This window comes from Labrus bergylta, chromosome 8 (assembly GCF_963930695.1).
Source record: "Labrus bergylta chromosome 8, fLabBer1.1, whole genome shotgun sequence".
Classification (NCBI taxonomy): domain Eukaryota; kingdom Metazoa; phylum Chordata; class Actinopteri; order Labriformes; family Labridae; genus Labrus; species Labrus bergylta.
In genome coordinates, this window is record NC_089202.1 from 24,533,184 (window position 1) to 24,559,500 (window position 26,317).

Here is a 26,317-nt window from a genome sequence, read left to right on the forward strand (position 1 = left end):
AGACGCGGAGGGCGCAGACGATCCGCGGTCAGAGCGCGAGCAGCAGCGTCTCCACAGCAGCAGCATCATCACAGGGAGAGTCAGAGGCGACCTCAATTATTTTAGAAGCGCAATTATCACAAAACTCCCCGAGGGGTTTGGCATGTGGGAAGGGAAATTAATGAAGAAGGAGGGCGAAGCAGACTGCGCGTCTCCGCTGCGACAGATGTTGGGAAAGTGTGTTTGAATGTTGATATAAGAAGAGGAAGAGGAAGAAGAGGAAGCAGAGGGGAAAGTGTCCTGCAGAGAGATGAACACGCTTTTCAGCTGGAGACGGACGATGAGCGATGAAGAGGTGCGAGTTTGGGTGCGATCGTTTCTACACTGAAAGCTTTCAAAGGTGAGTTCCTGCAATTCACGATCAACACAAAGAACCATCAGACTATTTTTTAAGGTTTTCATCACTTTGATGAAATAGCTTAAATGTTCCTGAATCATTTATTGCAGCCTGAAGTAAGAGGACTTTACTCGGATGTTTACCGAGAGTAGAAAGCCACATAGTTCTCAAACAGATTAAACATGTTTTTCATGGCTCTCTATTGGTTCGTCGCGGTTTTTTTTCCTCTTACATATTACTCATTTTTAATCACTCAATCTCTGTAATTTCCCTCAAATTTTCCCACGGGTGCGTAAAGTGTTCCAAATGTGCGCCATGGCCGTTTTACGCATCTTTTGATCAACTTGTGCTTTCATTTTCTACACGTTTCTATCATAAATAATGGATCCTATTATTACTCAAATCCGAAATAGTTTTTAATTTGTTCCCAAAAACGACTTTCGTGTGGCTACATCAAGGAGGAGCGGGTGGACAGGATGATTTAGGGTGCAAAGAGTAATGATTTAACTTATGTTTGGTGTCTGAAGTGAAGTTTTCTTATGTTTTTGATGTTGCCTGGTTTCGTTTTTTCAGCTTTGAAGGGTTGTTTGTTCTTCATGTGGACCAGGTTGACATTGAGGTGTTTCATTGCAGTAGAGGAAATAGTTCAATTTAATTAAAAAAAAATCAAGGTTCTTCAGTGGAAACCAACTCTCTGAAGAGCTGCTATCATAACATTCACTTGTGTCGTGTCTGTTGTCGATGTGATTTTTAATACTGACCTATATTGATAATTCCATTCAGTGTATTTTCATTAAATCTCAGAAAACCTAGAAAAATAAGCCTCTGCTACTTAATCATTCAGCCCGTAGCTCTGCTGGTTGTGTGTCAGTCAGTGTGCCTCTGCCTGATGTTTTTTGAGGGGAAGCTCGTCGGTGCTCCTGTGCAACAGTAATCCTCAGAGTAGTTTGTTCCATAAACCTAAAAAGAGCTGGAGCGTGTTTTCACTGCAGGATTACAGACTCCTCTAACTGCAGCCTCGTCTCCCTTCCCCGGGGGACGGGGCGAGGCTTACCTGTGTTTTCAGGGTTGTCACAGAACCAGAATTTTAAACTTCGATGTGATTCTAGTAAGACTGAGACAACATTGATACCTGTTGGTTACCACGGCAACAGAAACAGCAGTCCTATGCACCTGATAGTGGGTCTTCTCTTGCTTGTTATTAGTAAACATTGCAGGCAAACTCCTGCAGGCTGTCTCACAAAATCAATGTGCAAACAGTTTGCAGGAGTTTGCCCGCAGTTTTTCTTCTACAGACTCAATCCTCTCTCACGCACCTGTCTTATGAAATAGATTTATTTTAGGGCTTTTTGTGCCCCCCAAACCCAAACCCCTAACTCTAATAAGAGGCAGGACAGTGGATAGAGAGAGCGAGAGAGAGAGTGGGATAACATGCGGGAAAGGAGCCACAGGTCAGGTTTGAACCCGGGCCGCCCGCTTAGAGCCTCTGTACATGGTAATGGGGCGCGTGCACCAACCACTAGACTACCAGCGCCCCTAAATAGTTTTCTGTACTGAGAAAGAGGGGATGGTTTCAGATTACCCCTCCTGAGACCTCAGTGATGATGAGCGGTCCAGAGGTCAGTCGTCTTCTCCGCTGTGATTCTTTACTGAGGTGTAGTTTGATTGACAGGAAGGACAAGGGTCTGAGGTCAGTGATGGGTGCAGAAGGGGGGGCGTTGTTAATGCGTGTGGGCTCTAAGTGAATACGGAGTGATGAATAACAAAACTGCAGGACGTGAGTAACCTTCTGCACAGTCACGTTTGATCATAACAATAACAGATTGAGTCCTTTAAAAACATGCGTTATTGGAAAAGTGACAAAATAAGGAAGACTTTGACCACCTTACTGCTTATTTCCACAGAGTCTGCGCGCGCTGCGTTCTGTCAGTTTTGCGCCGTCTGACGGTGCGTCCTGGGTGTGAGGAATCTGTACTCAGGGGTTCACAAGATCACGCAGAAATAAAGACAACAACATGCAAACAACATGTTGCTTTGTCTCTCTGAGGATGATTTGTGGTTCACTCTGTGCCTGTTCTGACGTCATGTTGATAAAGGGATGGAAAATGCGATCAGGAGTCTGTATGTTTTGTTTTATTTTCACTGAGGGTGGTTGACCCGGGCCACTGCAGGGGTGGCTGGAAGCGTGAGGACCCCAAACATTCACATTAATAAAAGTCATTTACGGACCCTTTCTCTCTCCATGATAAAGAGGCAACATTTAGATTCTCATCTGGTCGAGTCTCAGCGCCCTCCACCAACTCCTCATGAGAAATCATGACCCAGATTTCTGATATTTTCTAACCAATCAGATGAAAAGTTGAGCTGTTTGGATCTCAGACGGTACGAAACATGAGACAGGGAACAAAACTAATATCTAAAAGTCTCTTCAAAGACTCAAAGACACACATTCCCTCCGGCTCCTTACGTCCAAAGTCACTGTTTAAAATACTAACCAAATGAAATGGGCGACATTGAGATTCAAAAGAAGATACCAGCAGCCTGTTGTAAAACAGCCGAAATAGACCCGTCTCTGACAAGGCAAGCAGCCAGTCATAGTCCAGGACTTCGGGCGCCCCTGGTCTACCCTTGGCTCCGCCCCTGCTTGCGCAGAGAGAGAGAGCTGTAGAGTTGTTCATGTTTTCACCATTTGACATAAAACCTGCTCGCTAACTTGTTTGTGATGTAGCAGGTCAACAGGAAGAAGGTCCATTAGTGACTAGCTGAAAGCAGCATATCGTCCCCTACTGTCCAGGAGTCATACTTCTGTCAATGAACAGATTCTCCCTTGTTGCTGTAAATTGGGACAAGCCGGTCTAATGGAGCTGTAACCGCAGCTCGACTTCACTGTTCTCGTACACACACTGATTGACTCTGACCAAACGTCTTTACGTCAACACTTCATTTCCACTGATGACTCTCCGTGTTGGATTTGGTTATAATCCCCCTTCGCAGTCAGGTGAAATCCAGGATCAACGTTGGAGTGGGGGCTCAGGGGTGAACGGGAGAGCGTGCAGCATCTCTCTCCTCTTGTCATAATGAGGACACGCGTCACATCAGCTGCAGTGTGGCTCAGGAGGAGCACATCAGCACCAAGGGAGAACCAAGGATTTGACGCTTGGGACTCTGCCAAATGGGCAATTTAATCAAGAGGGCATTTCATGCACAGGAAGTATGTCGGCCTCCTTGTTAGAGGATGATTTATCTGCACTGTTATATTGGGCAGCCGCTCCAGACCTCGATTGATCGCCTCAGGCGCGGAAGTAGAAGACAAGTCTTTAACGAGTTTGTCTACAGAAAGAAATCAGAGTTCTTTGTCTGTGCGGTGCAGCATGTTTATCACTGTATTTATACGCATCGTTCTGACTGGAACATGTTTTCACAACAAACTTTCAAGCCTTGGAGTTCAAGTTAGGAATAATAATCATGCAACATTTAGTTAGACTTTCAGAAACAGGAAGTCAAACTGGCAGAAATAATGACGTTGTGTTGTCGCAGCTCTGAGGCTGGACAAAATCAGACACACAGGTAGAGTGATTAAAGGTCATTCATGGCCAGTTAAAATCTGGTGGCTGGTTCTCCTAAAATTACACATTTATTTTTCATCGTAACACCAAGATGAGAGCAGGACCGCCTTAGAACAGCTCGAGCATGAGTTTCATGACCACCTTATTACAAACTAGCTGAGATCGAGATCATGGGAGAGTCCCAACTCTAGACAAACTCTCATGATTATATTCTGGCTTTTGAAGTTTGTCTGCCACTTTGAAATCATTTGAAATGTGGTAAGATGTAACCCCCACATTTTCCACATATTCTACTTCCATCCTCAGCTCTCCTGTGATCTTGTAGTTCTGTGATCGTGTAGTTCTCCTGTGATCTTGTAGTTCTCCTGTGATCTTGTAGTTTTTTTATGTGATCTTGTAGTTCTCCTGTGATCTTGTAGTTCTCATGTGATCTTGTAGTTCTCATGTGATCTTGTAGTCCTCCTGTGATCTTGTAGTTCTCCTGTGATCTTGTAATTTTTTTATGTGATCTTGTAGTCCTCCTGTGATCTTGTAGTTCTCATGTGATCTTGTAGTTCTCCTGTGATCTTGTAGTCCTCCTGTGATCTTGTAGTTCTCCTGTGATCTTGTAGTTCTCCTGTGATCTTGTAGTTCTCCTGTGAATGTTCCAGAAAAGGATCCAGTGGGTCAGGGGGCGAACGCCGTCCGAGAGAGAAAAACTGTAGCGCACACAGACTATGTGGAAATTGGGGATGAGGCCGACATTAGTTGTTTGAGTTAGCTTAAAAACAAGGCGACCCCTCCCCTAGTTTAGTGTGTTAAGAACATTCAGAGATTTCACTTCACACCTTTTAATTGATACTTCCTGACTGAATGTTTTCCAGGATCGTGAATCTGACGCCTTTAGATCACTGAGGCTTCAGAAATAGCTGCCTTCCAAAAAGCTTCATGCTGTTTGCATATTCAGCGTCCCATTAGTAGAAAATGAGAAAACTGGCAGAGTCTCTCACTGCAGATTTGATTTCTTTCCAACTGCAGCGCATTAATATCCGTCTTATAGCCAAAATATTTCTGAGGGAGAATATTGTATCTACGCCTGGAGCAATGCATCTGCACAGCAACCCACCACGTTTCAGTCTCAACAGCCACGAGATTAACGTTCATATCAGGAGCATTCATTCTTTAGACGAGGAGACATGTCTCAGTGTACTCATGAAGGTTTCCTGCGTTGGGTTGTTGTTCTGCTTTTCGAGGGTTGGGTCATGAGGACATCTTTTGAAGGCAGATTCTGTAATGCTTTATCGAACCCAGAGTACACAGCAGCGCTCTTCAGGCCACACGTTCTCTCTGCAGATGAATAGAAGGATCAGATGTTCACTGGGACCGCAGAAATGTTGCCGGGCATGAATGGAGAGTTGAATGTCAGTGGCCCCGAGGCTCATGTCTGCAGAAGACTCGTGTTGTTTAGCCTTGAAAGAGGCGTCCTTTTTATTCTTTCTTTCATGTAGCGTCTTTTCTTTTCATGCCATGTGTGTCCTCCCCAGTTTGTGTCCATCCTTTTTATTGGATGCTTCCGTTTTCTGCAGGTCAGCGCTGTGAGTACAAACCGAGTGAAAAAAAAAAAAAGAGCACTTTGTTGGTGCGGCATTTTTCTAATCATGTTGCGTCTTTGGTTGAAACACTTCCATCCTCAGGCGCTTCTTTTCTCCTCCGTCCTCTTCTCCTCCTTCCTCTTCTAGTTAAGAAACTGGAAGATTCATCGTCGACGGGAAACCGATTTCCTTGTCAGTTGAGGGAGGAGGACTGGAGGAGGGCTAAATGAGTGTGATGAAAAGCAGCCATCGTTTGACAACTTGTTACACGACATTGTACTCGCTCAGAGGCAACTCAGCCAATCTGCACATTGCACTTTGACACCCTGGACACTTTACACTGTTTACATTGTTCTATATTTTGTAATATTTCTTTTTTAGTTTTACATTATATTTATATATTACTGTATTTATGTATTTATGTGTTTTAGTCATTTGAATGTTTATTGCATGGCATTGCGGAACAGTCTTTACTTTTGACTGCACATCTGTATGAGCATGTGACAAATAAAAATCTTGAATCTTGAATCTTGAATCTCAGAGGGGAGAGGAATGCAAAATGCAAACACAGCAGAGGCTGAGCTGTTTGAATCGAGGGAACATTAGACGAATCAAGGGTTAATGAACAGCCTTACAGCGTGGCTACTAGTTCACAGGCAAGAAAGCTTATAAATGTGACAAGGCTCGGGCGAGAAAAATGTCACAGAAAAGTCACCGCCTGAAACCAAACAGGCAAGAACACAGAGGGAAACAATACTGAGAGCTGTGGTAAGGGACACTTGAGATTTATAGGGGATTATCGGCAGGTAGCACAAACGCTTCATGATTGAACGAGGTCGGGCAGGGCAGAACATTTTGAAAAAAAATGACTGGGAACTGTGGGGGCCCCTGGTGGACAGGTTGGGAATGACAGGTTTGGGAGAATGCGGAGGCTTCGAGAACAGTCGCACCGCACATCTAAAAGCTTGAGGACGCTCGCCGATGTTTGTTGTTGTTGTTGTTGTTTCGCCCCCCACATGGATTACCTGTCCATCCGTCACTCAGTGTGTATGTGATGTCTTTTACCTTCGTCCTTCACATTAAAGCTGATGAAGATTGATTTCCTTTAGGTGCTGCTCTTATTGGTTCCCATCCGTAAGCAGTTCTCAGCCGGGGCTTAAAGGTAGGGCAGTGTGAGGTTAAGTATACCTGCTGAACCCGGAGAAAGGCTTCAATGGAGAAAAACGTTTAGAGGCTCAGTTTAAAGAAGAGGTCAGAGCTTCAGAGTGTTAACAGCTTCTAACTGAAGAGCCTCCACGAGACAGGACGAACAACTTCACAAACAGTCATTGTGACAAACGCTGAGCGGTCAGGAATAAGAGAGATGACGATTGTACTGTTAAGATGCAACGTTCAGAAATACAGATGGTACGATTATAGTCTTAGAAAGAATGCATTAAAGTTATGCATCAAATCACTGAAGTCTGGAGTACACTGTATAAAGTTTGGCGTTGGGCCTGGAGCGTAGTTAGCATGCAAAGGGCGAGAGGAAAGGTCCCTGGAGAGGCGACCCAGTCCTGGACACAGCTCTGCTGACGAATTGTCAAAGGAATAACTCAAATTAATTGATATGATGATGTCACAGTTTTGCAATCAGATGACTCTTTTTTGCCGCCTGGTCCAGGTGCTTGTACTGTAGCATTTATCCTCACATGCTTCTTTTCTCTGCTGTGAAAGCACCTGACACTAACTACTACTACTACAATCACCAGCGTTCATTTGGGAAAATCTTCAAACCATTGGTGTCAAAGTGTTTCATACGAGTAACCCTGTGTCTTCCTCTCTCTGAACAAGGCTAGAAGATGTTTTTTGAGATAGATTTTCCTGATCCATTAAAGTAAAAATGTGCGACATGTCACACATAAATAAATCATAAATTTAGTCTATCCTGTGTAAATGTGTCTCTGAGTCCTGACTGTCTACAATGAGTGAGAAGCTCGAGTCCCACTGGCTGTGTTGTTGTGAGAGCCGTGTTTACATGGACGGGACGGCCGGCTCTTCCCCTTGTGTATAAAAGCTGTTTTAGTCAAGAACTAGAGAGAAGAAGAAGAACATACTCACTGATTATTTGGATGTTAGTAAGAGTTTTTACATCACGCTCATTCTGTGTCAATTTACATGAAATGTGAAGCTACGAGCTAACTAAAGAGCGCTAACATCAGAATGCTAACACAACAATGCAGGACACAGGTGACTGCAGCTTGAGTCAAGGACAATTTTGTCCTCCACTTGCGCTTAGCGCTTAATTATGGTGCATTTATCAAACACAAGGGGATGGAGGTGTGTCTCTGGAGGAGAGCGGAGGCTGCAGGATGGAGGTAGTGTCGCCAAATAGCAGTTTGTTTTGGTTTCAGGCTGATGCTCAAGGGCGACACCAACTGGATCAAAAAGGTCACACATTCGTCCGTTAAAAGGGTCTGAAGAATGCAGGATCTGCTGTACTGATCATACGAACACAACAGCAGCAGAGCAACAGGACTGCTGATTGTCAGAGTCTCTGCTGGTCGTCCGTTTAGCCTCCAGCTGCTCCACTAATGGAGACGTTAGTAACGGTCTGCAGAGCGCACCTCCCCTTTAAGGCAAATTGGCAATTTTCAGCCACACTGGATGAGTAAACTTAAGTCATCTGTGGTTCAGAGGGTTTTTTTTTCTTACTCCCTTTCGAAACATCACACTCCATAGAAGAGAAAGTGTACTTTTAGCCTGCCGAACTCAAGAGATGCTGGTTGACCTCTGACCTCGGCAGCTATCTAATATTGTTGTCTGATCTGGAGACATGAAGGTTACGTTTGGATCGAACGTTTTAGATTCAGCCTTAGGCCCCCGTGTCCACCTTGGCGTTTATTCCAGGCAGAAAAGTGTTACCTGTGAGCTCGGGAGCTGCATGTCCATCCTGTTTCTATGACGACAGTCTGTTGACAACTCATTCGATCAACTCACTAGACTTCAGAAGAAAAACAAATATGGAGGACGATTGGGTTTGGTTTCCACTCCAGCTTCCACCAAAGATTAATTTCCTCAACCTTTATTGTAAAAGAGAGGGAGCGCTTAGTGATGCTGGCACCGTTATACTCGCCGACTTTGTGTCTTAGTTCTGAAGTTTGTTTGTTACTCAGTAAGAAGCTGCAGACGGATTCCTCACCAGCACACTCATCGTATATTAAACTGAAGGAGGTAAGACCTGAATGCATTGAAACAGAACCTGCAGAGTTAACTGGTAATGTAGCATGAAGCCCTGCACAGAGAACTCTGTCATGATGTTGATCTGATGAAGTCACTTCCTGTAAGACGGCATCTTTGCTCTCATAAGAGGCGGAACACAGTAACGTGTAACCTGCAGGCGGTAAAGGTCCCACGAGAGGACGGAGCGCTGTGATGGAGAACTGCTAAGTGTCTGTGAGGTAGAGGCACAAAGAACATTCAAACTTTGAGATTAAAGTTTAACTGATGCACTTTGGGACAGTGTGGATAATTTACCAAACAGAAGTGATGCAGACCTCAAAAGCTAAACATGACGTATGCAGGCGCTCTGACAGCTGCAGAAATCAAGTCTGCGACCTGCCCCGCGACAGGAATCCGCCAATCTCCTCCCACACATGCACAGCACTGGCTTTCATTTTTTTTTTGCCTTTGCCTTTGCCTCGCTCAGGCTCAGATGGAAACCAGGTGGGATTGTGCATCAGCAGCATCAGATTATCATGCAGGTCTGTAAGTGTGCCAAAGAGGAAAAGCTCCACCTGCACACCAGAGAGTGGAGATTACAGAGGTGATCGTTTTTCTGTGAAAATCACAATAGAGATTTATTTTCCTCTCTGGCTTAACTCATTTCCTCCTAACCTGCAGATCTGAAAAACTCGTACAGCCAGCCAAGGAAAAATCCCTTTTTGGCTTCAATTCAACACACCTGACAAAAGTTTTTGAGCACAAGGCGCCAATTATACTTCAAAACTATTCACTCGTCCCACATAACAGCCTTCTTTTTTATTTTACTGCCAGTTTAATTTCCTCGCTTTCTTCTCCTCCTTTTTAAATCCAAGACCTGGTCGACCCATTTTAAACACTAGGTGTCAGAGTTATGTACTGCTCCTTTAAGGCCTGAAATACATTTTTAGACCCAAAAGTGCATTAAAAATACTTCTACCAATTTAACAAGTTTGCAGATATTACTATGGCTGAATTATCCATAACGTCTGTGGTTAAAATAATTTAATTTCATGTGTATTTGCTAACAGCGGTTGAGCAGCAGCAGAGTGATGTCCCACATTTCATGATGACTTAATTGCAGTGGAAGTCTATGCGTCTGTCTCTCTGCTGTAGTTTGACCCGTGTCAGGTTCAGAGTCCTGCTCCTCCCACCGCTCAGATCGCCTTTAAAGCGTAACCTCCCCTCATCCCTCTGATGGACGCATCGCGGCTGTTATCTGAGACGACCTAATTTGTCACATCACATAGGCGCAGCGCTGAGACTAATTCCCTCCTCTCATTTATTTGTGCTATTATTAATATTGCAGACGCTGCACTTTGCGTGACGTCGCACGGAGACTTAACTCTCTCCTCCTCGTCAGAATGAGGAATAACAGCGGAGTGCTTTAAACCGCCGCGCAGCCTGACATGAGAGCGAGGAGCCGTCACTGTGACCCACTTCCACCACATCATGAAAACACATCAGAGCCCCTCTCTCTATATATTTCCTTTAAAGCACGATTACTCTTCACATGGGGCCTCAGCCTCAAATAAATTACAGGCAGTATGTGGTTAGCTGAGCGGCGGCTGTGGGAGAGTCGGTCGTCTCTCAAACGGAAGGTCGGGGGTTCGGGGGTTTGATCCCCAGCTCCTGCAACCACATGTCTGATGTGTCCTTGAGCAAGACACTTAACCCCGAGTTGCTCCCACTGCTTCGTCGGCGGAGTGTGAATGTGTATGAATGGATGAGTAAATACTCTTTACTCAGCAGCCTCTACCATCAGGGTGTGAATGTGAAGGTGTGAATGTGAAGGTGTGACCTGCGGTGTAAAAGTGCTTTGAGGAGTCAGAAGACCAGAAAAGAACTAAACAAGCTCAAGTCAATTTAGCATTTAGCTAACTAATCCCGAAAGGTGACGCAGTGAGGAGCCAGCTCAGACTCACGAAGGCAGACTGAGGAGGAGGCTGGAGCAGAGATGGTTTTTTTGCACTTGATTGGGTCAAACAGTCGGTATATTTTATGATTGGTTTGAAATCAATCACATAATGAATCTCAGACATAACTCCGCCCACTTTACGACCAACCTCAGAAGACTTAAAGAAACTCTAACGTGAAAAACCTCACAAATCATCTCTAACACTTTTAGAGAAGTCGATGTAAATAAATAAATAAATAACAGAATCAGAAGCTTTTTGTGGATTTGGGTTTCCAGGGGCTTTAAAGAGAACGAGCAGAAACCAGCACGATGATAGGAATAAATGTGTTTGAGTGTTACGGCACAGAAGCAAACAATTAATATAATCCTGTTTGTCACAAACACACGCTGTTTCTATCTCCGCCCCCACATGGCGAGCGCCACTGTGCAGCCAAACAAACAAACTCTCTCTTCTTCTTCTGTGATCTTAGGGTTCATCAGTCTGCATTTACCCGACCTTTACAAAGGTCCACTAAATGTTTTTATATAATGAGCGCCTGTGTTATGTAACGTAGCCGTGAATTCCATGAAGATTAGATTGCTCCACCAAGAATGGGATTATGTGAGAACAACAGATGCTCATCTTTCACCTGCCCACCGCGGCGGCTCCGTTCAGCTCAGAAAATCATCAGATCGAAGCTGAACGCTGTTTGAAAATGTCACAATATTATCAGCTTGATATTTCATATTCGGTCATTTACAAAAATACAGGAAACGATTATTGAAACAGAACTTAAAGGTAGGGTTGGTAATTTCCTCCAGATCCACTTTTTAAGATTTTGGTTGAAATTGTCTTTAGGTCCTGACAGAAATTAATAACTCATGTTCTCGACAACGACATGACGAGGCAGAAACTCCCCCAGGTGCTGCTCTGATTCATGGCAGGTGACAAACCCCGGCGGTTAGCTTGTGCTGGCTTGTGTTAGCTCGCAGTGTAGGTAAAAGCAGTAAATGTCAAAGTACGTCCTGCAGAGACTGTGCCATGTGGTCGTGATGAGCCCAGGAGGAGAGGCCCACTTTGAATGTTGTGTTTACATTTCTACTGACTCCTCCTTTAATAAACGTGTATGTGTAAATAAATGTGTATGGTATAAATGGCTGCCATCGTTTGGCTTCATAACACATCAACCAACGGGTGACGTCAATGAGACTACGTCCATGTGTTTTACAGTCTCTGGTGTTTGTACGCTCTGCAACAAAAAGAGTTCAGGCTAATGTTAGCAGGCTCGTTAGCCTTAGCTGTCTCTGTTTCATTAGTGTCACATCATTTGAGTCTGAGAATGTTGATGCCATCGACTTTATTTACCTCCTGTGTCTATAACTGATACTTGTTCTGGGAAAAGTTTGTCGTGTTCTCTCCGCTTGCATTTCAAACATTTTGTTGGACCTGGCGTCGGCTCCTGACATGATCTTGTTTACGAGCCCTTTCCCCCGACACACCCGCGGGGGAAAGACCGGGAGTCCTTTGTTTTCCAGCGATGTGCCCGACAGCTGCTCTGCCAGAAAACCTTTTAATATTTGCTGCTTGCATGCAGGAGGTCTCAGGGGCCGTCACGCTGCAGCAGGTGCCAAAAGCTCATAAAAAAAACAGAAACACACTAACACACAACTGTACTGAAACACACTTCAGAGCACACACTGCCACACAGAAAGACACACGCTCACGCTCTGTGATCCCCTCGCTGTTGTTCTGTTCCAGTCGCTTTAATTGGGGATTTGAGCCGGGCTCTTGTCTTTCTCACTGTGACGCGCTCAAAATAGCTCTCTGACAAGTGTCAGAAAACCCAGCCAGGGTACGACTGTGCATTCTCTGTCACACGGGCCGCCTGGCACAGCGATGAACTCAAAATGAAACAAAGTCTGTCAGCCTGCTGCCCATGTGTGGAGTCCCGTTTCCGTCTCCTGCACCTGTTGCAAAGGAAGTTTTCCACTAAAATCTTTGTCTCTGGATTTGTTTGCCATCTGTCACATTTTACTGCAGGTCCCAAAAGTAACAGGAAGCTTGAGAGCGGATCATTTCACACCTGAAAGCTCAGAGAGAGAAACCTGTAATAAAGTCATAGCACAGCCAGGAAAAGAGTCATCTGAGAGTCATTGCCTCTTCTTTGCCTTTGGCTTTGTTGCAGCCAGATAATGAGAAAGTGTCGCTGCAGCCATTTGTCGAAGCAGAAATGCTCATGGTGCAACACATGAACACTTTAAATGTGAGACTTCCCGGCGTGCAGAATCATCACCAAACACTCAACATGCAGGTGACTTTCCTCCTCAGTGATAAAAATGTTTCCGTTTGAGAAGGTGACACATGTGGGCTTCATCAGGGTGTCAAGAGACAGATTGCAAACATCATTTAAATAGGGAGACAAAATCAAGAAGGTAAAGACAACCAATCAAATACATCCACATACATATAAGCCAATAAGGCGCATGCAAAGGTGGGCTGATTACGTTTGTTGGCCAGACCCATTGAGCACCGCCATGGAGGTGAGGGGCGTGTCCAACAATGGCAATGATGACATCACACCTGGTCAACAAGTGGGGCTCAAGGGGGACGGTTTAAAGCCTGCTCAAGAATCTTTTAGAATGCTCCAAACTAAAAGGAGTAAGAAGAGTAGAGGACATGTCAAAGAGGCTTTTGTTACAAAACAAATGCACCAAGGGAAAAAATCCTACAAGATATTAAAAAAAATATATTGAAAAATATTACAAAATAGAAAAAGACCATTCATGAATTTTCCAGAAAATCCCTTTCTACGTGTTTGCAATCGGGTCGTTTTTTGTTGATCAAATTCTGCAGGGAGGACGGATGGCTAGCGATGCTAATGTTAGCCACACTCAGCAAACCAAACATGCAGAGTAATGCACTCTGCAAACTGGTTCTGACTGTGTTGAAATAAATTGTGCACTTTTTTCTGAGCGTTTTGTTTTTTTTAATCTTTAGACGTATTGAAACGACTGAAATTCAATTTCTGTTTACTTGACAGAAAAATGAGTCGCTATAGCAACATCTCTAGTTTGTATTGAGGTTTTAAGAGCTTTTATTTACATTCAGGTTTTCTAGTAAGACTCTCATCTTTAACGTCATACATGCTTTTTGACTATCCTGAGGCTCTGATGGTTTGTTTGAATGTTTTGTAATTTAACTCGTCGTCTGATAAACGTAATCCCTTCATTATCTTCACACTCAGGGAAACATAAAGGCAACAGTGCCGTGCTAAGTCACGACTAACTCTGCAGCTGTGAGCAGCCGGTGAAGAAAGTCCTAATTTTAACGCGGGGGTGACAACTGTCCAAAGATTGATGGAAGGCGATAAGACCCGAGAGCTTTGATGAGGGGTTTTGTCTGATGACGGAGGAGAGAGAGCAAACGGAGCTCAGTCACAGAGATAAATTATTTCAGGGAATAAAGAAATGCTGGGGAGTTCACCCAAAGGACGGCTGGACTCTGCCAAAGCATTGTCTGCAGAGAGGTTACATCCGAGTGGGTTTGGCTTCCTGAGGGTTGATTAGGTAAGAGTCTGCTGCTGCGGGCTTTAGACGAGTGGATAAAGTTTCTCTGCAGGCCGCTTCAGGAGAGTCAATCAGAATCTACCCAACCAGATATGTAAGTAAATCAAATCAATCAGTTACCAAACAGAATTATGCAACGGTAAAATAACAGCGGGGGACTTTTTCAGAAGTTACAGCAAGAGAAATGAACAAGAGTGTCTTCCTGTGTGACGATTTCTGTTGTGTTCAGAAAATGCTGCATTCAGGTGCTCCTTGGTTGATATCAGCAGGGCATAGGCCATATAGGCAATCAACCTAGAGCGCCACATGCTGGAGGGGCGCCGACGAAGCCCGTTGTTACAACAGGGATGTTAGAATATATTGCTCTGTTTTATTCTATATTTTTGTTTGAGAAGTAATTTAAACTGTTGATGGTGTTTCCAATGGCTGTTGTCCATATGTTGTGGTGACAGGATTCGAGAAGGGGTGGGGGCGCCAAATCCTAATCTCGCCTAGGGCATCAAAATGGCTGGAGCCGGCCCATGATCTCAGGTTCTGAGTCGGCAAGTGGTTCATCCGACTTTTTAATCGACGTTCCTAATGAATACTAAAACATTGCTTAAAGCTAACGTACCCGAATTCTTATTGAGGGTTAAAAACTAATTTTTCTAACAGGTCTCGGTCACTCTAACGCTGACACCAGATTTCAAACTTCTTTGGACCTTTGTCAGCCTGAACAAAATGATTCCGGTTTGAAGAGCGTTACACAAAGTTTTTAATGTCGAGCGTTCATCTTATCCCAACATTTCTTTATTTCATATTTACATTGTTTACATTTTTACTTCACACGTCCCCGTCCTGCTTTGAGTTCCTGAAGCTCTCAGCGGTCCGAGGCTTCCCTCTAATTTAAAAGAGCATCACTTCTAGAAACACGAGCAGCGTGCGTAATAGAAAATAGTTAGCGTAATTAACCCCGCAACACGACACTCTTGGGACTTCACGCCACACAGGGTGAGAAATACACGTCCAAATTACAAATGCATTTACGCCCCCACTTTCTAATTTGACTGACGGGGTCGGCCCCCCGGCTGTGACCCCGGGGTCCCGACCTTTGGCTGGGCTTTAGCTTTATGATGTGTGCATAGGCTGCTTTAAGAGGAGGGCTTCTGATCTCTGATTGGCTGCCAGGGCCCGGCAACTGACCGACCACGTGCCTGAGATATCACACACCTGCCAGGCTGCGTCTCTCACAAGGTGGCTCAGGGGGGATCAAGCAAGTTTCAATTGTGAGCCCCTCCCATGTTTCACACACAGAGACAGGACACCGACAAGGAGGAGGAAAACAAATATTTGCTGCAGAGGACCGATCTCTACAAATGATTTGTTTTGCATTCCTTAAAGAGCAGCTGAACGGTAATCAGAACAATAACATTCACACTTTCACTTCAGTTTAATTTAATGTTTTTCTATTGAATTCACTTGAATCAACCGGCATGAACGTAGCCAGCGAGGCTCAGGAAAGAAAAGGAAAGTGTATTTATTATCACCTCTCAGACATGGTTATTGTTTGACAATGACGACTTTTAAGATGGTTCCTATATTAGAGCTCTCAAGAACTGCCGTCAATAGCTTCTTATAGCTTCTTATACTGTATTATTTAAGTTGTTGCTAGTTCTGCTTTATTTCCCTGTTAATTGTTTAGCACCAATACACCAAGTCAAATTCCTTGTATGTGTAAATGAACTTGGCAATAAACCCTGATTCTGATTTTTAATCTGATTCAATGTTGTGCTTTGCCTCTGTGCACTTCCTGTCAGCACCTGTGTGTCCAATCGGACTCAAATCTGATCGTTTGCTCTTACTGACATTGTTCCCTTTTTCTAGATCTTTGCTTGTGTTGTACTTACTCTCTGATGTACGTCGCTTTGGATAAACTGAATTGTAGAATTGTAGTAGACAGCGGGCGATTCAACGTTCTTCACGAGGGCATTTTTTATTCTGAAGGAAGGAAACAACGACCTTAATCCACTTCTGCACTTTCTGCAATGTGTTGCTCCAAAAGTTAGAACTGTTTCATCAAATCACGCGATGCGTTATGGATATGTTAGGCCAAGAGCAAGAAAACATGAACTCATGTATGAGACTAATCCTCCTTGGGGGAGTAAAGGTTTAATTCATTTATATCAAAGTTAAAATGAGTCATATTTGCGCCCCGATCATGTTAGATAAACTCATGTTTGTAAACCATTCTGCCTTTCTTCAGAAACACATAAAGGATGTTAACATAGATCATCTATAGTTGTGGAACAGAAAACTGCCCCATGATGGGTTCTAATTGGCTGATGTTCGTCCTGTATTAAAAGCCCCTCCCGGTGTGTCTGGCGTGCGTGTGATATATCGGTCTAACGGGAGTCCGGGGAGTCTTCGAGCACCAAGTGTTGTGTTGGGAGTCAGCCGGTATAAGAGCAGTGTGCATAAAGAGCAGGGATGAGACAGAGGCGCTGCAGCTCTGGGACCGTCCACAACTCTGCAGCGAGGGCGAGTCCACGCTCTGCAAAACTGTCCGCCTGTGGAGAGGAAAGGAGAGCCACGGCTGCAGGTCAGAGGCGGTGTTATCATGATGACGGGCTGAGTTTGAGATCTTCACTCTGTGGTTTGTAACTGTGCTCGGTGTGAGTGCAGTTTGTGTGTTTTGGTGTTCTGTTAGCTGCTTCTGTGATCGGAGCTGTTGATTCTAAGAGTCAGTGTGTGAGCCAGACGTTCTGTTGCACGATTCAGCGAAGAGAAAAATACTTTAGAGGCCGTGACACGGGCAGGATAATGGAGTTCTGTCATATTTCACCTCTCTTTGGTCTCCTCGTGGTGTTAACATTCTTGTGTTGGTGTTTACCCTGTGAGCTCTTTGTTTGTAAAATGATATGTTCTGATTCGTCTCTCAGGCTCAATGTTGAAGGTCTTAAGTTGTTTTAAACACATTTTGCAAAAAGTTTGTTTCAGTTTGGCAACTTTATTTTCATGTTTTGAAAAACCTGAATCTTGTTTTTGTCCTTTTTGGCATTTCACTCTAAAAACTACACTCAGGTAATCCTCACGTTGGCTCATTAAAACAGAAGAAACACAGTTAATGTTTGGACAAGTGGTTAAATATAACGCTTACTTGAATTAACAGACATGTTTTTAAAACGAGCGGTAAGATCAGCCGTCATCTGGTCGTTTGTTTTGACACATGTCTGACATGAAAGAAAGTAAATAATGTGCCTTTTGTTGATTCTTACATTTGGAGGTTTGTAGAAGGTTTGATCATCTCCTGTTTAATCTTCATCATGAATGTGGTTGATAAGAGAAACATTTATGGTTTTCAAGTTGCAGGTCAGCTAACTGAGTGAGGGAGAAGCCGGAGTTGGTTATGCAGCATTGCAAGCAGCTGAAATAGTGTGACCATGTTGTCAGACTTCTGAGCAGGGTCGGTCTCACTACCCTGAAGTTGGCAGAAGAAATACAAAAACTTTCATTTGAGGATCACTCTGGGACCCAAATCTCTGCGCTCCATGAGACCGGCTGGTACAACATGAATCATTAAAATCCAGGAAGGGCTGCTCACTCAGAAAGTTGTTTTTTTCTAAGCTGGTTTTTAATTCATCAGGTTTTTTCTTGGCTTTCCATTAGCAGGAACACATACAAGTTTGAACACCAAGCTGAGGACACGGTTCTTCGTATCTCAGTTTTATTTTATTTTTTTCAATTTGAGGAAAAAGCTGAATTTTAACTCAACAACTCCAATACACAACACAGTTTCAAGGCCACTTTTTGTTGACGGTCTCGGTCTCGGAATGGAAAGCATTTTTACTCGGCCTTGTCTCGGTCTCAAACTGGACAAACTAATTGCTGCCGATCAGTGGTTGAATGTATAAAGGCTCTAGTCCATGGCAATCAGGGGAAAACAAGCAGAAAACACTTCAAACTTTATTAAAAAACAGGACAAAGGACGCAGAAGACCCACTGCCGGTTGCTGCATGAGTGTGCGCGCCCAGAGCTTAGTCTAAATCTTTGAGTTTCTTTCATTTTGCTAAGCCTCACTTCTCTTTCTCTCTGCTCTCCAGGATACTCCGAATGGCCCGGTATTAACAGATCCACGACTCTACAGAGGACTTAACTCAAGTCTGACTCCACCTTGACTGTCACTGGTTATGAAAATCTGCACTCCAACACTGAAACGGTAAATCCAGACGCCATTTTAAACTAAGTGATGTCTTGTCTTGCCTTGGACTTTAGCTAGAAAAGGCAGGACGAGTTAATTTATAGAGCTCCATTCATACTTTAGAAATTCAAAGTGAAAAACAAAATGTTTAGAATTTTATGAGCATTACATGTCAAAAAATTGAGCAAAATCAGGGGCCACAGAATGAGGGTAATAAAGGCCTAGTTATAGTGCTCTGAAGTCACTAACTACAGAGTCTTCACCTGCTCGTTTTAACTAACCAAAAAGGATTCTGTCCACCCCAGAATGGGGGGGGGGGGGGGTGGCGCTTTAAGGACTTGGGTTGGGAACTGGAGGGTCGCCTGCGGACCAAAATATGGAAGTTGGTTTGGTGGCTGGAGAGGTTCCAGGTCACTGCCAGGTGCCCTTGAGAAAGTCTCTGAACGCCCAACAGCTCTGCCAGCTCCCCATGTAGCAGCTGCACTCTGACATCTCTCTATTAAAGCATGTCCACAGGTCATGTGTGTTTTTTTGGCATCTGTGTGTGTGAGAAGCATGTCTCTCAATAACAGAGTGTAAAAACATAACTCCCCCCCCCCCCCCCCCCCCCGAGGATTTAGACTCAGCCCCGGGCTGGCTGGAAACACCCTGCAGGGGTGATGTGGTGACAAAACCATCCCACAGTCTTTACAAATTGCTTACTTAATTTTTTTAATAAATATTTAGAAATATATTTTTCTTTTCCTTGTGTTAGATCTTTCATTTATTTTTGTTTTTTTTGTTTGGAGTAAATCATTGCTAAACTAACATCTTTATGTCTGTGTCTCATCGCAGGCTGGGGGTAAGATGTTTGTGGAGTCAGTCGTCAGATGGGGCGCGTGGAGCATCCTGCTCCAGTTGGGACTGGGTGTTTCTGCAGGAAGCTGTCCTCCACGCTGTGTGTGTCGACCTGAGACAAAAGAAGTGATCTGTTCAGGCAAACACTTGAACTCAGTGCCAGAGGGCTTTTCCGGTGATGCCAGGCGTTTGGATTTATCCCACAATAAGATTAAGACTGTGGGGCGCCGCCAGTTCTCTGGGCTCCAGCAGCTTCAAGAGTTGGATCTCAGTGATAATCTAATCTCCATGATTGAGGTGGAGGCTTTCCAAGGCCTACAGAGCCTCAGGACGCTTCGGATTAAGAATAACCGACTCAAGATCATCCCGGTTGGGGTGTTTTCCGGCCTGAGCAGTCTGCGCTTTCTGGATTTGAGTCAGAATGAGATTCTGGTATTTTTGGACTATACCTTCAGAGAAATGGTGAACCTCCAAACACTGGAGGCCGAGGAGAACGACTTGGTGTTCATCTCCCAGAGGGCTTTCTTTGGACTGCAGAACCTGCAGGAGCTCAACATAGACCGCAGTAACCTGACCTCCGTTCCCACCGAGGCGTTTTCCCAGCTCCAGAATCTGGCGCATCTCCGCATGCTGCGCCTCACCATTTCTTCCTTGTCCAACAACGCTTTCCGACGACTCCACCGACTGCGTAGCCTCGTGATTGCAAACTGGCCAGCTTTGGACACAGTGGCCAGCAACAGCCTGATCGGTCTTAATTTGACCTCCCTCGTCATCAGCAGCTGCAATCTGAGTGCTATTCCTTACTCAGCACTTCGTCACCTTGTGTATCTGCACTTCCTGGACCTGTCCTACAACCCCATCACCGTTATCCAAGGTCATCTGCTCGGGGACCTCCTGAGACTCCAGGAGCTACACCTTGCTGGTGGGAGCCTGCTGAGAATAGAGCCCGGGGCCTTTAGGGGCCTGGCATACTTTCGCATGCTTAATGTGACATCCAATCAGCTTACAACTTTGGAGGAGAGCGTCTTCCACTCTGTGGGGAACCTGCAGGTGTTGCGGTTGGATGGGAATCCGCTAGCATGTGACTGCAGGCTCCTTTGGGTTGTCAGACGCAGATTGCGCTTGAACTTTGATGGACGTCAGCCCACATGTTCGTCGCCGGACACGGTGAGGCAGCGTGAGTTCAGAGACTTCTCCGAGAAGGAGCTCCCGAGGTTGTTTACCTGCCGACCTGCTCGTGTCATGGACCGCAGGCCGCAGGAGGCAAGAGTAGAGGAGGGAACTACGGTTCTCTTTTCCTGTAAGGCTGAAGGGGATCCAGCCCCGGCCATCACCTGGATCTCATCCCATAGAAATGTGGTTACGGCAACAGGACGAATCAGGGTTTTGCTGAATGGAACTCTAGAAGTGCGTTTTGCTCAAGTTCAGGACAGTGGCACGTATCAGTGCCTGGCGGGGAATGCAGCCGGCAATGACAGCCTGACTGTTGGACTGTATGTGAAGGGGCTCCCTCGTAACAGAACCATCCCCTACCTGTCAGAAGAGGCCTGGGCCGAGCCTTCAAATCCCCAAGCGGCCAACTCCTCAGCACAGATGGCCAAGCCATACCCGTTTGATGCCAAGACCCTCATCATCGCCACCACCATGGGCTTCCTGTCCTTCCTCAGCTCGGTAGCCATTTGTTTTGTTTTCATGTTCTTCTGGAGCCAGAGCAAAGGTCAGATCAAGCATACGGCGACCATTGACTTTGTTCCCCGGTCTTCCATGGGGGGAGGAGGGGATGGAGGTGACGGTGGCCGGTTCACCATGAAACTTATTTAAAGCCAAGGAAGAGGGGGAAGGGGTCCTTTTAGTGACTGTGACATTGCTCCTCTGCACTGTGGAGCCCTGATGGGACACTGGAGGACAGAGACCTGTATTCAGAGGCCCCCTTTGGAAGGCAAATCAGAACTGGTTTGTTCTCTTCTAATTTTAGAGTGGAAAGTTACATCTCAGCACCCACTTTGCTGTGTTATCTAACTAATGAATATGTCATGATCCTGGAATAGAAAGATGTAAAAAGGTTGTAGGCAGAGCTTTCTTGGACTGAATAAACAGACGAACACTGAACTAGCACAGGCTGAGTTTTCTATGTAGCATGTAATAATTCTTTTCACGTATTTTTGGATTTACACTCGAAGGCCGTTCGGGGTTTCACACATTCATCAAAAGTTTTCGACATTGTTGAAACACACCAGGTGCTTGTTTATCCATACTGTACAAGTGTGATCAGCTCTTTGTCTTCAATTGCTTTGACAAGGCTTAAAAACATTTGCCCCCTCGACCCCTCCGGTTGCTATTTCTGCTTTGCCACAGGGGATCATGCTGAAGACTGCTACTTCAGCACGAGCTGCAAGACTCTAACATGTGAGAATGTGACTATGAAGTACTTGTAATAACAACATGGAATGGACTGGCCATATAAATTTTAATTCTCATTGTTATGGTTTTATTTGGTATGCTGCGCTGCAATGGAACATCACTCTCTGTCACGCTGCAAAAACTCAAATCTCAGCAGGAGGAATCGTCTGATTTCTAATCTTAAATATCACATTACAATCATTATAGCCGCATTTATCTGACAGTTCCAGACAAACATCTTATTTCAAGATATTTGAGAAATAAAGAAAAAAAGCCTGAATAGCATGTGATAGGTAAAAATAACCAGCCGAGGGGGCAGGAAATTCTACTTGTCGGGTATCTTGAAATGAGATGTATTATTTAAATTAGTCCATATGTCTCCATTCAAGACATTCGTCAAATGTTCTTGCCCCGGATCTTATAGTTCTTAGAAGCATTTCTGGCCTTATTTTGTTCTTTTTATAGCTTTAAGGAGCAGTATGTAAGTCTGACACCTAGTGGTTAAAATGGGTACTGCAGTCCAAATTCTAAACATCATAGAGAGCTGTCTCCCCCCCCGCCTCCTCTCTAGAGTCGATGCTCACACAGGTTGTCATGTGGTGGACACTGTAGCTTCAGTGTTTATCCAGCTCTGCATCGGTCTGTAAACCTTTCTGTGTTCTAACCTCTCTCCATTTTTTAAAAGCATCTCCAACATTGATCCTAGTTTGAGCACGTTTCTGCTGGTGGAGCTTATTAGAAACATGCAGAGGCTTTTTAGGTCGGGTACAATCACTTCTATCTGAACCAGTTCTCTTGCCCGCTTCCATCGCTGCAACACCTGTTGGTTTGACCTGATAACTGCTCTCATATCTGGCAAACCGAGGGGCGTCCAAAACGGCTGTGTGGGGGGGTGCCTTAAAACCGCCTACCTTCTGTGGTCCAAACAAATCCAGAGCATTCAGGACCAGAATCTAAAGTTAGAAGGAGGACATACTGGATGCTGCATTGTTGTCAGAGAAGCCAGCACTTCAACAACAGCATGTTTCCTTAATGTCTGATCATATAGTAAGGTCACTTTATCATTTCACTGATTGGACCTTTAGATTAAGATGTTTATCTCGACGTGTGACTAGAATGATTACAGTGATATATTTTCGACTAGAAATCAGACTAGTATACTTGTCAAAGATTTAGGTTTTTGCAGGTTATGGTAAATCTTTGAATGAACATGCAGCAGTGTAAATGATTGATAGCGTAGTATTATGTACATACTGTAGGAATGATCCCTTCCCCCCTCCATACTTAAAAGTAAGTTAGCCGGGTCTAAATTGGATCCCTGATCGTCCCTGAAACGTATTATTTCTGCCTGTTACATCGGATCATGCTTTGTAGCATCTGAAGATGCTCCGATTTCTCTTTTTTATATTTAAGAAACCACTTTTGTATTTTTCACACAACACAGAAAAATAATGTGCCTCAGTATCATTCTCACCGTGGACAGAGAGAATGCTCACCTGATCATTGTCATCATGTACATATTAAGGTCAAGGGCGTTTGTGTGCGCTGGCTTTATTCTATCATTTTATCTAGTTCTGGGGATTAGCGTCACTCAAACATGGCACTCTGGCCGTGTGTGTAAAGGTGCAGACGCTCTACACACCGAGCAATGCTTTGTTTTGCAGAGATGGAAATGCTGCACTCAAAAAGCACTGACAGCTTTGTTTGTTTGCTCCCTTCTTCATGAATGGCTTGTTTTATTAAATGCCTACATTCAAACTTTCACTGTGTGTGATGATTTGTTTTGAGATTGTTTCATGTAAGATTTTCTGAAAGCTTTCAAACAGTTGTGAAAAAAAAACAATCCAATCATCTTGAAAGCAATCTCTCAGTGGATGTGCGTCTGAAATCTTTCCATTGTTGGGATATTTGGCAAGAGAGGAGCCCTTTTCTTGCATAACCAAAGCACTTAATCTCCGAGCTGCGAGTCCATTGTGAGGACTTTGTGTTCGATTTGAGACAGAAAGTGGCCTCGTTGCCCCTCAGACAGACAATAAAGCTTCGTCTGGCAGTGAACCACACAAGTGTATGTTTTTCTTTCTTTACTGAAGAGAGACGGAGGATTATGTATGCAGAGGAATACCACTGTGTCTGCTCTCACTCATAGTCCTGCAGGGGCGCCACCAGGATTTCACTGTCTCAAATTTTTTTTCACTGAAAATTAGGCCCTATGTTCCCACAGCCCTTTGTTCCCACATTTCTAAGATTTTTCTCAAAATTAAACCCTATGTTCGCACATTTCTAGGACATTTTCAAAATTAGGTCTTGTGTTCCTACATTTCCCTTCAATTTAAGCCCTATCCTCCCACAAGACGATGGTTTGCGTCCAGTTGCTGCGCTTCATTCGACTGATCTGACCGGAAGCTAGTCAATGCGAGGCCTCTGTGCTACTTAGTTTAGTTTGTTTATTTAAAAGGACAATGTGCACTTACATTAAATGTTTGCAATAAACAAAGAGATGGGCGCACCAGATTTAGGTAAAAGCTACATTCCATCTGTAGTCCATTGCTACTGGATAATAGGTTGGGTGTAATTGGCTACCAAATTGGGAGAAAGGGGGATAAAATCTGATACAAATTTATGAAAAAGGAAATGTGGGAACATAGGGCTGTGGGAACATAGGCACGCTCCCATCTTGCACTGTCCCGCATGATTCTGTAACTATCCCGGGAACTCCTTGCTCTCGGGCCTCCTGCTGCCCGGCGGTGCTGCACCGGCTGCGCTTCTGAGAACGCGGCCTGTGGATGTTGACGGACGAGGGAGTACAGACCCGTAACAGAAACACAATGCACACGTATCTGGTGGAAGTTCTGGGGTGCACAAATGGCTCAATACAAGCTTAGATTAAGGTCTTCCAAATGTCCCTCCCTTAATACTTGAAGAAAGGTGCATAAGAGGTTTGAGAGTCAGGGATCACACCAGAACTGATTCTCTCTCTGAGAATCTCTCTCTTACAGCAGAACACGAGTTAAGATGTAGAGTCAGGTGGGTAATTCAGCTTGAGAGGTTTTCTTTTTTCTCTCTTCAATTTCATCGTCTCATGTTAGGACCTCTCGTCACGCTTCGTCTCCTCACAGACGAGCTGTGTGGAAGACCACCTCCATCCAGAGCGGGTCAGTTCTAATGAGTCAGAGATAAGTGAAGTGCTTGAGACAGTGAGGGCTGCCAGAGGAGGAGTTAATAGAGACATTCTTTAGGCTGGCAATCGCTGAAGCTATCGCTCCGAAGGAAAAGTAAGACGGTAAATGTCTGAAAGATGGAGGGAGATCCAGAGAGGGTCCGTCTTTGAAGAGAAACAATCGACAAATACAACCTGTCATATTTGTCTTTTGTGTTTTAAATCGGTTTCTCAAATTACAAAGAAAACTGGAAGTCAAGTCTAATGAACGTGTTTCTCTAATTGCATCTCTCTGAAGCTGCAGCCACCGTTTCCGTTTGCTGCTTTTAATTTAGTCGACTTAACCAGTTAGGCCTATTCCGCTGTCGCTCTGGATAACAGCATCAATGTAAATGTAAAATGCATCGTGGTGTAAGGAAACCCCCCCCCCCCCGCCCCCCGCCCCATCTTCAAACCAGAGGAGGAGCCTGAAAGTCGTCTAACAGCAGATGCAAAGAGACCATAATGTTCTGGGTGCACGTCAGTCAGGGAGGGGGGAGGGGCTTATAAACACCACTTTAATCTGCCCCTTTGGCTTTCTGTCCAATGGGAGCAAAGAGTTGTATTAAAATAGATAATGTGAGAGGCCAAGCTGCGCGGGGGATAGCACCCGCCAGACAGACCTATATAACAGAGTGAGACAAGCAGAGGTAATCCACAGGGTTTAAATCTCTGTTCGTGCACGTGATTATCAGCGAGGTTTTTTTTTCTTCTTTTGGGTTAGTCCAGGCAACTGCATTAGATGGACAAAATGATTTTCTATTCAGTGATTCAACTCTGAGCACGGCAGCTCTTCAAACTGTGCTAAGCAGAAGGCAGCCCAGCTCATTGGCTCTTCACTCTGAAGTGTGTTTCTCTGTTTTATTGTTGACGGCAAATCTGCAGAGGGAGGATACGCTGCAGCGAAAACACGACATGTCAGTAAATGTCTGAAGACTTTCATTCATATTTCAGCTCGGGTACACTCTGACATGGGCGTAGCAGGGGGGGTGGGACTGACTACCCAGGGCTCCGTTAAAGGGAGGAAGGGGTCTTTATGGGCCTGAAATGAATACATATAGTGTTTGTTTAAATTTGTTTCTCTGCATGTGAAAACTGTAAGAGTAAAGGTAAAATGGGCCAAATAAATGAACATGATTATGAAATCTTAGCAATCAAAATAAATAAATGAAAACCAGAGAAGCCCGCTTCCAGCGATGGAAGCGGGCAAGAGAACTGGTTCAGATAGAAGTGATTGTACCCGACCTAAAAAGCCTCTGCATGTTTCTAATAAGCGCCACGAGCAGAAACGTGCTCAAACTAGGATCAATATTGGAGATGTTTTTGAAAAATGGAGAGAGGTTAGAACGCAGAAAGGTTTACAGACCGATGCAGAGCTGGATAAACACTGAAGCTTCAGTGTCCACCACATGGCAACCTGCATGAACATCAACTCTAGAGAGGAGGGGGCGGGGGGGGAGACAGCTCTCTACAATGTTTAGAACTTAGAC

At 44.6% G+C, this 26,317-nt stretch overlaps 1 protein-coding gene across 3 annotated transcripts; it reads left to right on the forward strand.

The window, feature by feature from the left end:
- The first annotated feature begins 1 nt into the window (after position 1).
- Positions 2–26,182, forward strand: lingo4b (leucine rich repeat and Ig domain containing 4b). 3 transcript variants are annotated; one of them, XM_020655021.2, is made up of 3 exons: positions 2–379; positions 18,297–18,412; positions 19,229–26,182. In XM_020655021.2, exon 3 carries the CDS (start codon positions 19,241–19,243, stop codon positions 21,050–21,052), a length of 1,812 nt encoding a protein of 603 aa, XP_020510677.1. In that variant the 5' UTR covers positions 2–379; positions 18,297–18,412; positions 19,229–19,240; the 3' UTR covers positions 21,053–26,182. The 3 variants fall into 3 exon arrangements, with proteins under 3 accessions (XP_020510677.1, XP_065814282.1, XP_065814283.1); XM_065958210.1 differs by lacking the exon at positions 2–379 and adding an exon at positions 15,457–15,609; XM_065958211.1 differs by lacking the exon at positions 2–379 and adding an exon at positions 16,656–16,795.
- The last annotated feature ends 135 nt before the right edge of the window (positions 26,183–26,317 follow it).

What these genes read in the sequence shown, in the direction of transcription:
- lingo4b (XM_020655021.2), top strand. Translation starts at nt 19,241, where the DNA reads ATGTTTGTGGAGTCAGTCGTCAGATGGGGCGCGTGGAGCATCCTGCTC.